The 12399-nt window shown below is 41.7% G+C and overlaps 6 protein-coding genes and 1 non-coding gene across 7 annotated transcripts; 2 read left to right on the top strand and 5 right to left on the bottom strand.

Annotated features, from left to right (window-relative positions):
- Window positions 1-24: 24 nt before the first annotated feature.
- Window positions 25-1504, bottom strand: LOC145700383 (protein MAK16 homolog A-like). Its single transcript, XM_081777646.1, has 7 exons — window positions 1411-1504; window positions 1291-1366; window positions 993-1090; window positions 892-952; window positions 622-793; window positions 300-525; window positions 25-238 (listed from the first exon to the last, which is right to left on the bottom strand). The coding sequence occupies exons 1-7, from the start codon at window positions 1450-1452 to the stop codon at window positions 95-97; spliced, it is 819 nt and encodes a 272-aa protein (XP_081633772.1). The 5' UTR covers window positions 1453-1504; the 3' UTR covers window positions 25-94.
- Window positions 1505-1959: 455 nt separating this feature from the next.
- LOC145700403 (uncharacterized) lies at window positions 1960-2953 on the top strand. The gene is made up of 3 exons (XM_081777669.1): window positions 1960-2606; window positions 2646-2761; window positions 2803-2953. The coding sequence occupies exons 1-3, from the start codon at window positions 2433-2435 to the stop codon at window positions 2831-2833; spliced, it is 321 nt and encodes a 106-aa protein (XP_081633795.1). The 5' UTR covers window positions 1960-2432; the 3' UTR covers window positions 2834-2953.
- On the top strand, window positions 2019-2122 carry LOC145695979 (U6 spliceosomal RNA). The gene has a single exon (XR_014133788.1). It is a non-coding gene; the product is annotated as a U6 spliceosomal RNA (small nuclear RNA).
- A 6-nt stretch (window positions 2954-2959) lies between the features above and the next one.
- On the bottom strand, window positions 2960-4321 carry LOC145700375 (mitotic checkpoint protein BUB3-like). Its single transcript, XM_081777635.1, has 7 exons — window positions 4154-4321; window positions 3903-4107; window positions 3695-3856; window positions 3503-3653; window positions 3361-3442; window positions 3180-3314; window positions 2960-3137 (listed from the first exon to the last, which is right to left on the bottom strand). The coding sequence occupies exons 1-7, from the start codon at window positions 4289-4291 to the stop codon at window positions 3012-3014; spliced, it is 999 nt and encodes a 332-aa protein (XP_081633761.1). The 5' UTR covers window positions 4292-4321; the 3' UTR covers window positions 2960-3011.
- On the bottom strand, window positions 4319-4951 carry LOC145700392 (ATP-dependent RNA helicase DHX33-like). The gene is made up of 2 exons (XM_081777657.1): window positions 4616-4951; window positions 4319-4571 (listed from the first exon to the last, which is right to left on the bottom strand). The coding sequence occupies exons 1-2, from the start codon at window positions 4788-4790 to the stop codon at window positions 4402-4404; spliced, it is 345 nt and encodes a 114-aa protein (XP_081633783.1). The 5' UTR covers window positions 4791-4951; the 3' UTR covers window positions 4319-4401.
- Window positions 4952-5008: 57 nt separating this feature from the next.
- On the bottom strand, window positions 5009-6732 carry LOC145712068 (ATP-dependent RNA helicase DHX33-like). The gene is made up of 4 exons (XM_081789756.1): window positions 6413-6732; window positions 6036-6369; window positions 5426-5988; window positions 5009-5384 (listed from the first exon to the last, which is right to left on the bottom strand). The coding sequence occupies exons 1-4, from the start codon at window positions 6676-6678 to the stop codon at window positions 5009-5011; spliced, it is 1539 nt and encodes a 512-aa protein (XP_081645882.1). The 5' UTR covers window positions 6679-6732.
- Window positions 6733-7106: 374 nt separating this feature from the next.
- On the bottom strand, window positions 7107-12183 carry LOC145700325 (sarcoplasmic/endoplasmic reticulum calcium ATPase 1-like). The gene is made up of 14 exons (XM_081777579.1): window positions 12055-12183; window positions 11233-11341; window positions 10863-10965; window positions 10598-10685; window positions 10374-10549; window positions 9996-10278; window positions 9280-9951; window positions 9061-9230; window positions 8823-9010; window positions 8501-8779; window positions 8281-8458; window positions 7978-8240; window positions 7587-7932; window positions 7107-7542 (listed from the first exon to the last, which is right to left on the bottom strand). Exons 2-14 carry the CDS (start codon window positions 11287-11289, stop codon window positions 7322-7324), a joined length of 3024 nt encoding a protein of 1007 aa, XP_081633705.1. The 5' UTR covers window positions 11290-11341; window positions 12055-12183; the 3' UTR covers window positions 7107-7321.
- Between the last annotated feature and the right edge of the window lie 216 nt (window positions 12184-12399).

Here is a 12399-nt window from a genome sequence, read left to right as displayed (position 1 = left end):
AATAAAAATTTCCGTTCAATTTTTTCCTCTAAGATGGCTTGTTCATGATTAAATGATCAAAAAAGTAGTCCACAATCTTTCAGTCTTTTCACAGTCAATTTTTGAGTTTTCTCTTGCTTGGTCCAGCTAATTCGATTTCTTTCTCCTTCATGATCTTCAAATGCTTTCGTTTTCTGGCTGGTGCTTCGATTTCTGTTTCTTGCTCTAGCTCCAAATCTTCAATATCTTGCTCTTCGTCCTGAATTCAACAGTAAGGAAAATATTCTAAGTTTGTTGGAAAACAATACTCATTTACTAACACTTTCAAAGTCGGAAAAGTCTTCAACAAAAGTCGTCTCGCCGACGTCTGAATCGTCCTCGCTCTCGTCTTCATCTTCTTTCTCTTCGCCTTCTTTCAATATTTTATCGAAGCTGGCATTGTTGAAGTTGTAAATATCGTTGTACGTTCCTTTCTTCAGTCGATCAAGCAGTTCCTTTTCGATTGCAGTCTCGAGCTGAGCTGCAACCAGCGCTTTCTTCTCTCGTCTGAATTGTTTATTTAAAAAATTGAAAATCATCTGTGTGATAAAAGTCAAAACTCCCAAAGGGGAGCTGTAAATGAGGATCGTGCTCAGCAATAACCTCGTGTCTCTCTTCTCTTGTTTCCGACTTAGCGGTACGATTTCCTTGTCTCCCTTCAACACCAGTTTTCGCATTCGGATCAGGTATTGAAAGATTTTCGTGAATCGCTGCTTGCACTTGTGGCGCAAGAACCAAGGCCAGTAGATTAGCTTTTCGTCGATTTGCTCGAGCGCTAGAATTTTCCAGATAAATGTGGGTCGAATATGAAACAATTGATTATATACATAACTGGTCCAACAAGGCCGAGGTTAGGGGTCGGTTCGTCTGTACCTGTTTTGTAGTTGCGGCTCAATTTGGTCTTCTCCCACAATCTGGCTGGAAACGCGGCGCGCTAGAATCCCGGTTCAATCGGTCCACCGCAACAAAATTACCTCAATCGTCTTCTGGTAAAGATAGCAGACGCCATTCTCTTCCTTGATCGTTGCGTACTGGCTGTTCGCCAAAGGACAGGTCTGTCGGGCGCAGATACCTAGAAACAAAAATCGCTCAGGAGGAGTGAAAAACAATAAAGTTAAAGATCAAGTCTATAAAAAGTCGACAAGAATTTTGACAAAATACGTCGAAAAAGGAAATTCCACTCGTCGAAAAATATCGTATGGGTTCATTTGGGGGAGAATAAGAACAAAAAGGCCCATTTTATCTTTAGAAAAATGCCCTAAAATAGCTTACCAGTAAGATTGTATTCATTTCTACAGAACTTGGACGTCCCTTGGGTTCTTGCAGACGCTTTGAACGCACAAAAATTCTGAAAGAGACGTTCTCATGTGAATCATATATCTTTAAATTTACTTTGTTTCCAATATTCGACCAGATCAATTCGTCGTGCTGCATTCTCTTCTAAAAACGAAAAATGGTCAGTTCAAAAAGCTGAAGAAAGTTGAAAAGAACAGCCAGCCTTTTTCTGGTTCAACTGTCATTATTTATAAAATTAACATGTCTATCTAATTATGTTTGGATGTTGTGTCAACAATGAGGGAAAAAGGGCCGAAAAGTCAAAAATGGTCCCAGGCGGGCGACAATTGATTTGCTTCATTTTTGAGCTGCGTCACCACTCCAGGATTTGACGAATAATCCCTTGCGCCGAAAAGAAAAAAGCTTGGAAAAAAATTCCCAAAAATCAAAAAATAAAATAAAAAGATCAAAATTAAAGAAAAAATGTACAGAAAGAAATAATTAATAAGCGAAAAAAGGGATGACAGATAGAGTCACAGGATGAGTCAAAAATGGAGATTTGTGGGTTGAGTAGTGGAACGTTCGAAACAGGCAAAGATCGATTTTGTTTTTTTTTCTTTGAGCGAGAGCGCTCAAGGCGAAAAAGGAGAAACCATAACGGGTGGGGGCGCCGGGACGAGCCCGACTTTCATTTATAAACGCGCAAAACTTGACGCAACAACGTAGTGGCTTCGGCCCTACATATATTAAAATTGGAACGATACAGAGAAGATTAGCATGGCCCCTGCGCAAGGATGACACGCAAAATCGTGAAGCGTTCCAAACTTTTCCAAAAATTTTAAAGTCTCAAGTCGCGAAAATCAATTTTCTCTCTGGCTAATGATCATTTTCTCAGCAGTAAGCTGGGGTAATCATAAAATTTTCCTTTTTTCATAAAAGGAAAAACTTTCCTTTTAGGTCATTTTCCTTCATTTACGAAGAATATACGTAAATTATGTATGAAAATATCCTCTACGCTGATTTGAATCAGGCTGAAGCCTTTTGAAATTCACAAATTCTAATAATTTCTAGAACTATCTGCAAAAAACGATGTTTTCTCAAAAGAAAGTCAGTTTAAAAGGAGCCCGTGACGGTAAAATATGTCCGACCCTCAACCAAGAAAGTCAATTTACGCTGGTGCTGATGAAGCTCGGCTCCGAAAGCAGCGAAAGGAGCGTAAAGAAGACATGAAAACGGCGATGCTTCGAAAGCCAATCTTGAGACCGAAGTGCGGATACAGCAGAATTCGAGTTGAGGAGCTTTCACAGCCAAAAGTAACGAAGAATGAATGTTGAAAAATTGAAATATTTTAGTCTGATAAAATGGAAGACGACACCCGCCCAATTCCCATCGTTCCATGGGGAAATCAAGAACCCTCCAGCCCATTACTTCCGCGACACTCAAGGCTATCCCGTCTAAAAGAATCGAGGTAAGACTCCCTTTCCTGTAACAAATAAATAAAAAATACAGGAACTTGCGGTGCCAAAGAAGAGTTTCGTAAAGCCCGAACTGGTCCCCTACGATTTGTACGTCTATTCCTGCGGACGAAGCTCTCCCATTCAGAAAAAGGAATCTGACCAGAAGTGACTTATTTACAATAAACAAGAAATGTATTTATTAAAGAAAATGTGAGTTTATTTATTTTCAAAAGGGGCAGTGAGAAGGGCCTAAAGTTTCTCCTAAGTTGACATGTTCTTGGGTTTGATTTCTGCGTCGGCCATTTGGCGAACGAAAAGTTGAGGTTCTGGAATGTAGCGGTCGCCTTGGACGTCGATTTCGTCCAAGAAGGAGGATCCGATGGCGAGCTAGAAAAAGACTGAAGGGTTGTTTATCTTATCTGTTTGTACCTGGTCGCCTTGAGGACTGAAAGCAAGAGCAGAAACACTTGTTGGGTAGCGTCGATAAATTGCCAGTCGTTTTTTGTTGAATCCATCCCAAGTTGAAACAAATCCATCTGAGCCGCCGCTGGCGAATGTTTGGTACTAGAATTTTTAATAATGAATGAAGACTTAAATTCGATCGCCATACTTTCTGGTGGAAGGCTAGAGCATTGACGGGGTATATTTCTTCTATATCTTCGTTTTTCTGGCGGTGGCATTTGAAAGCGTAGCTGGGCAAATGTCAAATATCTTTGAATAGGTCCTAGACAAGGACTCCTAGTCTCTCCTACCGTTTTCGCTGAACTTCAGCGTCGACGTCAAAGTACTCGACAGCCACTCGACCCTCGATGGAACCCATGACGAAGCCAATTCCGCTTGGGAAGCATTTGATGCATCTTGTTTGATATTTCAAGTTCGAATCTCTTTTTTGCTCGCAAATATCTAAAGATCCTCGTTACGCTGGTCTACGGAATAAGTTTTACCCAAATTTCGCAGATCCCAGATGAGTATTTTTCGTTGCGCAGTTCCGACAACAAGTTGATTGTCGACTGTATCCATAGAATAAACTCTCTCATTCTGCGGTCTGCTCACGATTCGCGATCGTTGTCGAGGATCCCAGAGAGTGATTTCTTGATCCCATGATCCTAGAACCCAATTAAACCTCGTTCAAAATCAAAACCCAATACTTACCACTAATAATGCAGCCCTTTTCTTTGGACTTTACCAAGCAGCTGATTGCCTCTTCATGCGTACCAATGTTATCCTCCATATTGCGTTCAATATTATACCGCGTAACTCGTCTGGCAAGCCCGCCAGACCAAGCATGGTTATCATCTTCGTAGACAGCGTCAAGCAGCGGAGCCTGACTTTTGAAATCGCATTCTAGTATTCCAGCCTAAAACGATCATCGACCTCTTTTTCAAAGTAAAAACTAAATCTACCTGAGCATCGTAAATTCTCAACTTTGAGTCCCACGCAGCACACAACAATTTTCTCCCAGTTGAATCGAATTGAAGGGATGAAATTGAATCTGTAGGAGCATCGCTCAACCGCGTCTCTGTATCCTGTCCATATGACATTATAATCTCTGAAAATTTAAAAACTTATAGAAACATTTCTTTGCAAGGCATCAGGTTATGAAAATGGTCAGTGAGAGGTCAAATAACACAGCAGAATGAAGGTTGAAATTCTAGGCAGTGAGGTGTTTCGTTTTGAACCAGCTAGCACCTTCTTTGAGAACCCACTCGGGCTCGACTACTGTAACATCTCGGGCATAGACGTTGTTGGTTTCTACCAGCTCGTTGAAGATAATGAATGGCGGCTTTGCTCCAAAAAGGACAGAGGACGGGTGAAGCTTGACTGTAACAACAGCGTTAGATCTATGCACGAGACAAGAAACTCACCATTCAACTTTTGCCCGAACTCCTGATACCTTCCATCCGGCTGTAATTCGGCACAATTCATAAACATGCCCCTTGCAAACGACTCTCTAATAGCAGCTGTTGTTTTTCCCGAGTCGTGGATAAGATCCAACTTCAAACTAATGAATATCTCTCTCAATTGCTTTCGTATTTCCATGGCACTGTTCAAATGACGCGGGCTCAAGAAATGAGTGTGAGCCCAATTTCGATCGCCGTTTGCTTTTCGATATGCTTTAAAAACGTTCAGCTTTGTAAGCAAATCGCCATCTGCTGTTTGGAACTTCTGGTGGGTTGCTCGAGCTTCTTCTTTCTTATTATTAGGGCTTTAAGAGGATAAGAAAATAGACTGTCGAAGATGTACTTTTTAGCTCGTTCTTATCCGTTCCAAATAAATATATTTTCCGTAGAAAGCATCGCTGCGATTATAATCACATCTTCCGAGCACTTCAGATCTGCGGAAATCAACAGCGTCTTGCTCAATCTTGGTTCCAATGGAAACCTGGCCGCTTTCTTCCCCAAATCTGTCAATTCAATTCCGCCCTGTGGAGACCCGTGCACTAATTTGAAAATGCTCAATTCGTCGATAGCTTTTTTCAGTGAAGAAGATGGTGGAGGATCGATGAAGGGAAACTGCTCGATCTTCTTTATTCCGGCATTTAGGAGTTGGAGACAAACTGTGCTTAGGGGGCTTCTAAGAATCTCGGGTACAGTGGCGAGGCCCATTTTCTCAAATTGGCCTTTTGAAAACAACCTTGAATAAGATAAGGATAAATACAAATTATCCAATTTTACCTGTAGACATTGCCTGCCGATTCTCGACCGGCTCTACCAGCTCGCTGCCATACTTGCGCCCTCGAGCATGGACATACTTTGAGCAGCTGCATGCCTGTATTCGCGACAAATTGTTTCTGTTTGACCTTTCCCGAGTCAATTACATGTCTGATGCCAGGAATCGTAAGGGACGTTTCGGCAATATTTGTGGAAATTATCACTCTTCGTTGATCTTTTTTGTAATTTTTGAAAACTTTTTCTTGGTACTGTTGACTCAACGAAGCGTAGAGAGGGAGCAGCTCCATCTTTCTTATAATTCCTCTTGCTTGTATCGACTCTTTGATAACTGCAATGCATGATTCAATTTCATCTTGCCCTGTAAGGAAGACTAAGAAGTGCTCGTCCATTGGAACTGATTGATGGAGACTTAAAATTGTTGAAATCGTGGTTCCTACATAGTCGTCGACGTCTTCTGTTGCGTAACGGACTTGAATAGGGAAGGTTCGGCCGGTAATGTAGACGACTTTACAGCGGAAGTACTTTTCGAAGTGGTCCACGTCCATTGTCGCCGACATGACTACTATCTAGATAAACTTGATAGCACCGGATAATGGCAGCAGTGATTCTTTACCTTTAATCTTTTTTCCCCTGATTTCAGCGCCCTTCTTTCCTGAGCCATCTTCACTATTCCGAAAAGAATATCAGTATTGACTGTCCTCTCGTGGGCTTCATCGAGAACAATGCAACCATATTTTGAAAGGCTCGAGTCGCTTTGAGCTTCGCGCAAAAGCATACCGTCCGTCATATATTTAATTCGAGTTTGATTGGTTGTCTTGTCATCGAAACGAACGGAGTACCCGACTTCAAGGCCTAATTCACAATGGCGCTCTTTAGCGACTCTGGTGGCAAGAGAGATGGCAGCAAGTCTTCTTGGCTGAGTACAAGCAACAACTCCGTCAAAAAGTCTGATGAGAAATTTGAGATTGAGAGGAGCAAACTATCTCGTACCTCGCATCTTGTAAAAATTGAGGCAATTTGGTGGACTTTCCAGAGCCAGTTTCTCCCATAACAATAAGCGTGTCATTCTTTCTTGCGTGTTCTACGAGTTCTTGACGCACTAAGTCAATGGGTAACACACTGGAGGAGTTCGAATGGGACGTATTCCGCGGAGAGTTTCCATTATGTTGACTCATTTGCTGATTGCCGCTTTTGGAATTTAGATTTCCACCGTTTCCATTAATTGAGATTTTTGGTACATCATCGGGAAGACGCATTCAATAATGACAATGACAAGATTCTGATAAGCTTTGCGAAGGTGTACAATCTGACAATCTAAGCAAAGAATATTCAAGGCTTTCGTTTTTAAAGAAGTGTTTATTCCAAATATCCAGAATTAATTGATTAGGTATGGAAATGGGAACAGCATCTAAAACTACATGGTAATAGGTACAGTGTAGAAACTAAAAATATGAGAATGGAAATATTCTATCGATAAGAAAGAAAATTGAACGAAAAACGGTAGAATTATGAGGATACTGTAACTTAAAGTTTTTGATTAAATTTCACTAGAGATTGTTTTTCAAACGTACATGTATCAGTACTGAAAGAAGACATATTGCAACGCAAGGTAATATTTTTTCTAGGAATCTCTTCTCTGAAATTGGAAGGCTTCTCCAAATGCATGAAATAAGGGGACAACGCATGAAGTTCAATTTAAATATATTTTCAGAGAAGAAAGACAGACAAAGGAGGAATAGCTACAAGGAAATTTCTTCAAGTTGAGTGTTTTTTTTTCATTTTGAGCGATGTAACAACAGAAATATATTATATCCGATATTCAACCAAAGTAGTGTTTTACAAGTGCATACTTTGTTAATTCGTAAACTTAAAGTAACAAGTAATGAGGGAAATCGATGCTTATTGAGCTTTCTTGGCGGCGGTGACAGGGGCTTGTGGCGCTTTCTCCACGTATTCTCGAGCGATGAACTTGCATACTTCGTCGAGGAGGATGACGGGCAGCGAAATCTTCATGACGATTTTCCATTCGAGAAGGGATAGAGGGCAGATATTGAAGATCATAGGAAGAGGATCAATGTGAAGAATGGCGAAGTGGAGACCCATTGAGAGAACGATCGATCCTGGAAGGAGATTTAATTAATCTGAAATCAAGGAGGAATCTTACCAATAAGCCACATGTTTCTCCATGGTGGCATGACGAGCATAGACTGATTCTCAGAAACTGAGTTGAGAGCGTTTAGCATTTCGATAACAACGAGGACTGAGAGAGCAAGAGTCATTGGATGAGGATCCTGGAAGATAGCACAGTCGAGTCCTTCAAAGTTTTCAGGTTGAGTTGCGCACTGCAGATAGTTAGTCAATTGCCACCACGTCATCTGAGGACCATCGGGAGCGAAAAGGAACCACCAGGAAGCAGCGGCGACAGTAGCAGCACCGACGTAGACACCAATGATAGTGTAACGGATCAATAGCCAGGTGGAAATCAAATTGTCATCGGAGTGTCGAGGAGGCTGAAGAAAAGGATCAACAGTCGTTAAAATTGATTAATAAATTACCTTTTCCATGATATCAAGATCTGGAGGATTGAAAGAAAGCGCAGTAGCTGGGAAGCCATCAGTAACAAGATTGACCCAGAGAAGCTGAACGGGGATGAGAGCCTCGGGAACGCCAAGGGCAGCCGCAAGGAAGATGGATACGACTTCACCGATGTTAGAGGAGATAAGATATCGAATGAACTGCTTCATATTGTTGTAAATAGCTCGGCCTTCCTCAACAGCAGCGACAATCGATGAAAAGTTATCGTCAGCAAGAACCATATCTAAGAAGATTTAGTAATCAGATAGTTTTCGATAACTAACCAGATGCAGTCTTGGCAACAGCAGTTCCAGAGCCCATGGCGATACCGATTTCAGCCTTCTTGAGTGCAGGAGCATCGTTAACACCGTCACCAGTCATAGCAGTAATGTCACCATTTTGCTGGAGGTATTCGACGATCTTTGACTTGTGCGATGGTTCCACTCGAGCGAAAAGTTTGGCCTAAAAAATGAATAGAAAATGGTCTAAAAACATCTTGAATACCTTGAGAACAGCTTCTTTCTGAGCGAATGGAGAAAGGTCGTCGAACTCTCGTCCAGTAAAAGCTTTTCCAGTTGTGTCTTCATCGGCGTCGAAGATTCCAATCTTTCGACAAATAGCTTCAGCGGTAGCCTTGTTGTCTCCAGTAATCATGATGACGCGGATGCCAGCCTTGCTACACTCGGCAATAGCAGGTCTGACTTCAGTTCGTGGAGGGTCAAGCATACCGACGACGCCAACAAAAGTCAGGTCAGATTCAACATCGGCAAATTTAGTGATATCCTAAATTGAAATAAGAGCGCAGTCAATAAGTTTAAAGACTCACCTGGAGATTAAGAGAGTTCAGCGGAGCAATCTCATCGCGAGTAGCAAGAGCAAGACAGCGAAGTGTATCAGCACCGGTTCCGTATTCAGCGGTGAGCTTGGTGATCTGTGCTCGAATGGCCGGTGTGATTGGAGATGTAGAATTTCCAATTCTTACTTTAGTGCATCGGTCCAAAATTCCTTCGGGAGCTCCCTAATGGACGCAATTTAGGGTCTGCAAATCTACATATTGAATTAACTTGCCTTGACGAATAGACGGTTACCCATTCCGGCGTTGTTTCCAGCCTTGGGGCTGCAATAAACAGACATTGATTTTCGATCTCGTGAGAATTCAAGAGTAGCGTCCTTAGACATCAATTCCGCAAACTTTGAGTTTGCGACGTTGCAGAGTTGGGCCTTAGAAAGTCCACTGAAAATTTTACGTCATGAGCGATGGAAATCGATGGAATTGAAAATACCTTTTGTCGGTTCCAAAGACATTCATCTTTTCGACAAGGACGGTCAAGGCAGTTTCCGTCGCCTCTCCGACCTTTTCGTAAGTGTCCTTGACGGCGTTGTAATCGACGCTAGAATCGTTGCAGAGCGAGCAAATCATGGCTACTTCAGTGAGTGCGTCATATTCAACCGTATCGATCTTGATTCCGTTCTTTTGAATGTCACCGACAGGCTCATAAGTAGAACCAGTGAGTCCAAACTCGTCGAATGCAGCGCTATCTCCAGAGATTCCACGGACGGTGAATAATTTTGAAACACTCATTTGGTTTGTCGTTAGAGTTCCGGTCTTGTCAGAGCAAATGACGGAAGTACATCCGAGAGTTTCCACGGAGGGGAGTGATCTTACAATCGAGTTTTTCTTCGCCATTCTTCGAGTTCCAAGAGCCAGGCAGGTGGTGATAACAGCCGGCAATCCCTCGGGAATAGCAGCGACAGCAAGAGCGACAGCGATTTTAAAGTAGTAGACGGCACCTTTGACGTAAGATCCACCGTGGACGGGGTCGTTGAAGTGGCCAATGTTGATCACCCAAACCAAGATGCAAATGATGGAAATGAGCTTGGAAAGCTGTTCTCCGAACTCGTCGATTTTGATGGCCAAGGGGGTCTTTTCTTGTTCAGTTTCGGCCATTTCATTTCTAGGAATCCAATTAAGTTTCGCAACATAAAGCTTTTAACAAACCTGATTCGTCCAATTTCAGTCTTTTGGCCAATGTTGACGACGATTCCCAAAGCTTTTCCGCCTGAAACATTTGTTCCACTAAAGAGCATATTCTTCTTATCCTGATTGACAGCTCTTGGATCAGGGACGGGCTCATTGTGCTTGATTACAGAAACAGATTCGCCGGTAAGAAGTGACTGATCGATTCGGAGGATTGTCGAGCGAATTGCCAAAATGCGAAGGTCAGCTGGGATCTTGTCTCCCACGGCCACTTCAACAAGGTCGCCCGGGACGAGATCACGCGCTTCGACAGGTTAAACACAGCCTTGACAGCGAAAATGGCGCAATTTTCCATTCAATTTGTCATTTTCAATTCATTTCCATTTGTTTAACCCAGACCTGGAATCTGCTGGACTTGTTTCCTATCAGCTCGGACAACTTTTGCAGTTTCGGATTCGTATTCCTTGAGCGCCTCGATCGCCGATTCCGCGTTCTTTTCTTGCCAGATTCCAACAATGGCGTTAGCGATAAGAATAACCAAAATGACAAATGGTTCCACAAAAGCAGTGATCGATCTAAAAATAAGAATTTTTCCAACAATATTTTATGAATAATGAGCATACCCTTCTTCATCTTCAAAAAACGCAAGAACAAATGAGACGGTCGCAGCTAGCAGTAAAATTCGCACGAGGAGATCTTCGAATTGTTCGACTATAATGGCGAAATTTAATAGCCGGTATTAGCTTTTGTATAAAAAATGGGACTGTTTGCAACGCCTAGAAGATGGGAATTCTGACGTAAAAAGCGCCACTTTTCCGCGGATAAGAACATCTGGAGAGTGTATAAACTCCCCTCACCCATTCTATGTTGATGGAAACTTGAACTCACCAATCAATTCCCAAAGGGATTTTCCTTCCTCCGCCGGGAGTTCATTCTTTCCGTGTTTTGCTTCTGCTTCTTCAATTTGGTCTTTGCTTAGCCCCAATTCTGGCTGATTCAGAGGTCAAAGACGCGTTTTTTCTAATTGTCTGTATATTCAAATTACTTTTCCAAAAGAGGCAAGTGCACAAAAATCGATGATCAAGACAGTCAATCTTATCTTCATCATCTTTTACGCTCGAAAATAAGTCATTATCCAATTTATACTTGATCGTTGGTTGTAAAATCAGCCCTCCCCGGCTCAATATCCCAAGTTAACCGCTAGAATCGTAAAAATCAAATAGATAGACATTCTTCCTCTCCGTAATTTGACCTCTGCCTGTACATCAAAATACTGTAAGCACTCATCTGCCGATTTCGTCCACGACGCTTCCATTTTTCGCCGCTTTCTGGCCGCTTTTCTTCGGTTTTTCGACCTCGACTCAACTCTAAAATCATCCGATAAGCATTCCTTTAAAAATACATTATTTCATTCATCGTCTGTATCGAAATGATAACGAAGGTGGCCTTGGATGCCTGAAATTTCTCCGTAGCCCGGGCGCCATCCATCGGCCCAACGGAAAAAGGGCCAGCCTGCTTTGTCAAATTACTCAGCAAACTGCGCCCGCGCAGCTCCAAAACGCGAATCAGAAATCTCCTCGGAAGAAATCCTCCAGTCTTTCCACCACAATTATAATTCGAGAATATTCTAGTACAATCATCTGATTCATCCAAATAAAACCAACCAAAAATCAGCTCTTTCAAACATGAGAACGCCATTTTGCTAGAGAATTATTTTCGTGAGAAAAATTAGTGTTTTTTTCAAGAGAAAGATCTCATCGTTACTTTACGTCGTCATGACGAATTTTTTACAGCCAAAGAAGTGATCCTCCAAAAATAATTAGTCACTTAGTTGATAAGCTTTTGTAAAATCTATTCAGGAAAAAGTCTGAATCAGAATAATCAATATTTACAATTTGACTGTATAAATGTCATCAAGTACCCACCCCCTCCTGACTAGCAGACAAAAAGAGTCATCTGTCGAAAAATAGAGAGAGCTGTTCAAAAATTTCTTTAGAAAAGTGAGTGTTTTCCAAATCGATTTTTGCGTGTCGATTTTCACTCTTTCTCCCGTCCCAGTTTTTTTCAAATCTCAGCTTACCAAAAACTCAGATACTCTTGTATTTTCTTTGCTGTGATTTTAGAGGTTTTCTCTAGAGACGAAGTTAACAACGGTGTTTTGTTCTTGTGATGAAACCAGTTATTTTGTCTTCATTTTCAATCAGACGAAATCGTCTCTTTTCAAAAAAGGGCTTCAATCAGGCTTATATCGGTGGAGATATATGTTTTTATGGGGCAGTAAAAACAGAATTAGCTCCTGATCAGGATACAGGATTGGCGGGTTGATTCTGAATAAGGATACCTATTTCACGGTCGCATGAGCACTACTAATCGAACTTCTTTTAGTTTTGTAACTGATGATCAATTTAAAGCTCGTTCGTTTTTG

Source organism: Oikopleura dioica, chromosome 1 (genome assembly GCF_907165135.1).
Source record: "Oikopleura dioica chromosome 1, OKI2018_I68_1.0, whole genome shotgun sequence".
Taxonomy (NCBI): domain Eukaryota; kingdom Metazoa; phylum Chordata; class Appendicularia; order Copelata; family Oikopleuridae; genus Oikopleura; species Oikopleura dioica.
The sequence above is the reverse complement of the archived record's forward strand: the minus strand, read 5'-3'. Positions and strand labels throughout refer to the sequence as shown.

What these genes read in the sequence shown, in the direction of transcription:
- LOC145712068 (XM_081789756.1), bottom strand. Translation starts at nt 6,678, where the DNA reads ATGCGTCTTCCCGATGATGTACCAAAAATCTCAATTAATGGAAACGGT. An exon ending in CAATTTTTACAAGATGCGAG is followed by an intron (nt 6,370 to 6,412) that starts GTACGAGATAGT and finishes ATTTCTCATCAG; the next exon opens with ACTTTTTGACGGAGTTGTTG. An exon ending in TCGGCAGGCAATGTCTACAG is followed by an intron (nt 5,385 to 5,425) that starts GTAAAATTGGAT and finishes ATCTTATTCAAG; the next exon opens with GTTGTTTTCAAAAGGCCAAT.
- LOC145700383 (XM_081777646.1), bottom strand. Translation starts at nt 1,452, where the DNA reads ATGCAGCACGACGAATTGATCTGGTCGAATATTGGAAACAAA. An exon ending in GAGCCGCAACTACAAAACAG is followed by an intron (nt 794 to 891) that starts GTACAGACGAAC and finishes GGAAAATTCTAG; the next exon opens with CGCTCGAGCAAATCGACGAA. An exon ending in CAAGAGAAGAGAGACACGAG is followed by an intron (nt 526 to 621) that starts GTTATTGCTGAG and finishes TAAACAATTCAG; the next exon opens with ACGAGAGAAGAAAGCGCTGG.
- LOC145700403 (XM_081777669.1), top strand. Translation starts at nt 2,433, where the DNA reads ATGTCCGACCCTCAACCAAGAAAGTCAATTTACGCTGGTGCTGATGAA. An exon ending in AGGAGCTTTCACAGCCAAAA is followed by an intron (nt 2,607 to 2,645) that starts GTAACGAAGAAT and finishes GAAATATTTTAG; the next exon opens with TCTGATAAAATGGAAGACGA. An exon ending in TCCCGTCTAAAAGAATCGAG is followed by an intron (nt 2,762 to 2,802) that starts GTAAGACTCCCT and finishes TAAAAAATACAG; the next exon opens with GAACTTGCGGTGCCAAAGAA.
- LOC145700375 (XM_081777635.1), bottom strand. Translation starts at nt 4,291, where the DNA reads ATGTCATATGGACAGGATACAGAGACGCGGTTGAGCGATGCTCCTACA. An exon ending in GCTGAAGTTCAGCGAAAACG is followed by an intron (nt 3,443 to 3,502) that starts GTAGGAGAGACT and finishes ACATTTGCCCAG; the next exon opens with CTACGCTTTCAAATGCCACC. An exon ending in TCAGTCCTCAAGGCGACCAG is followed by an intron (nt 3,138 to 3,179) that starts GTACAAACAGAT and finishes GTCTTTTTCTAG; the next exon opens with CTCGCCATCGGATCCTCCTT.
- LOC145700325 (XM_081777579.1), bottom strand. Translation starts at nt 11,289, where the DNA reads ATGGAAGCGTCGTGGACGAAATCGGCAGATGAGTGCTTACAGTATTTT. An exon ending in ATCCCTTTGGGAATTGATTG is followed by an intron (nt 10,686 to 10,862) that starts GTGAGTTCAAGT and finishes TCGCCATTATAG; the next exon opens with TCGAACAATTCGAAGATCTC. An exon ending in GTCTTTGGAACCGACAAAAG is followed by an intron (nt 9,231 to 9,279) that starts GTATTTTCAATT and finishes TAAAATTTTCAG; the next exon opens with TGGACTTTCTAAGGCCCAAC.
- LOC145700392 (XM_081777657.1), bottom strand. Translation starts at nt 4,790, where the DNA reads ATGGAAATACGAAAGCAATTGAGAGAGATATTCATTAGTTTGAAGTTG. An exon ending in GTTCGGGCAAAAGTTGAATG is followed by an intron (nt 4,572 to 4,615) that starts GTGAGTTTCTTG and finishes CTGTTGTTACAG; the next exon opens with TCAAGCTTCACCCGTCCTCT.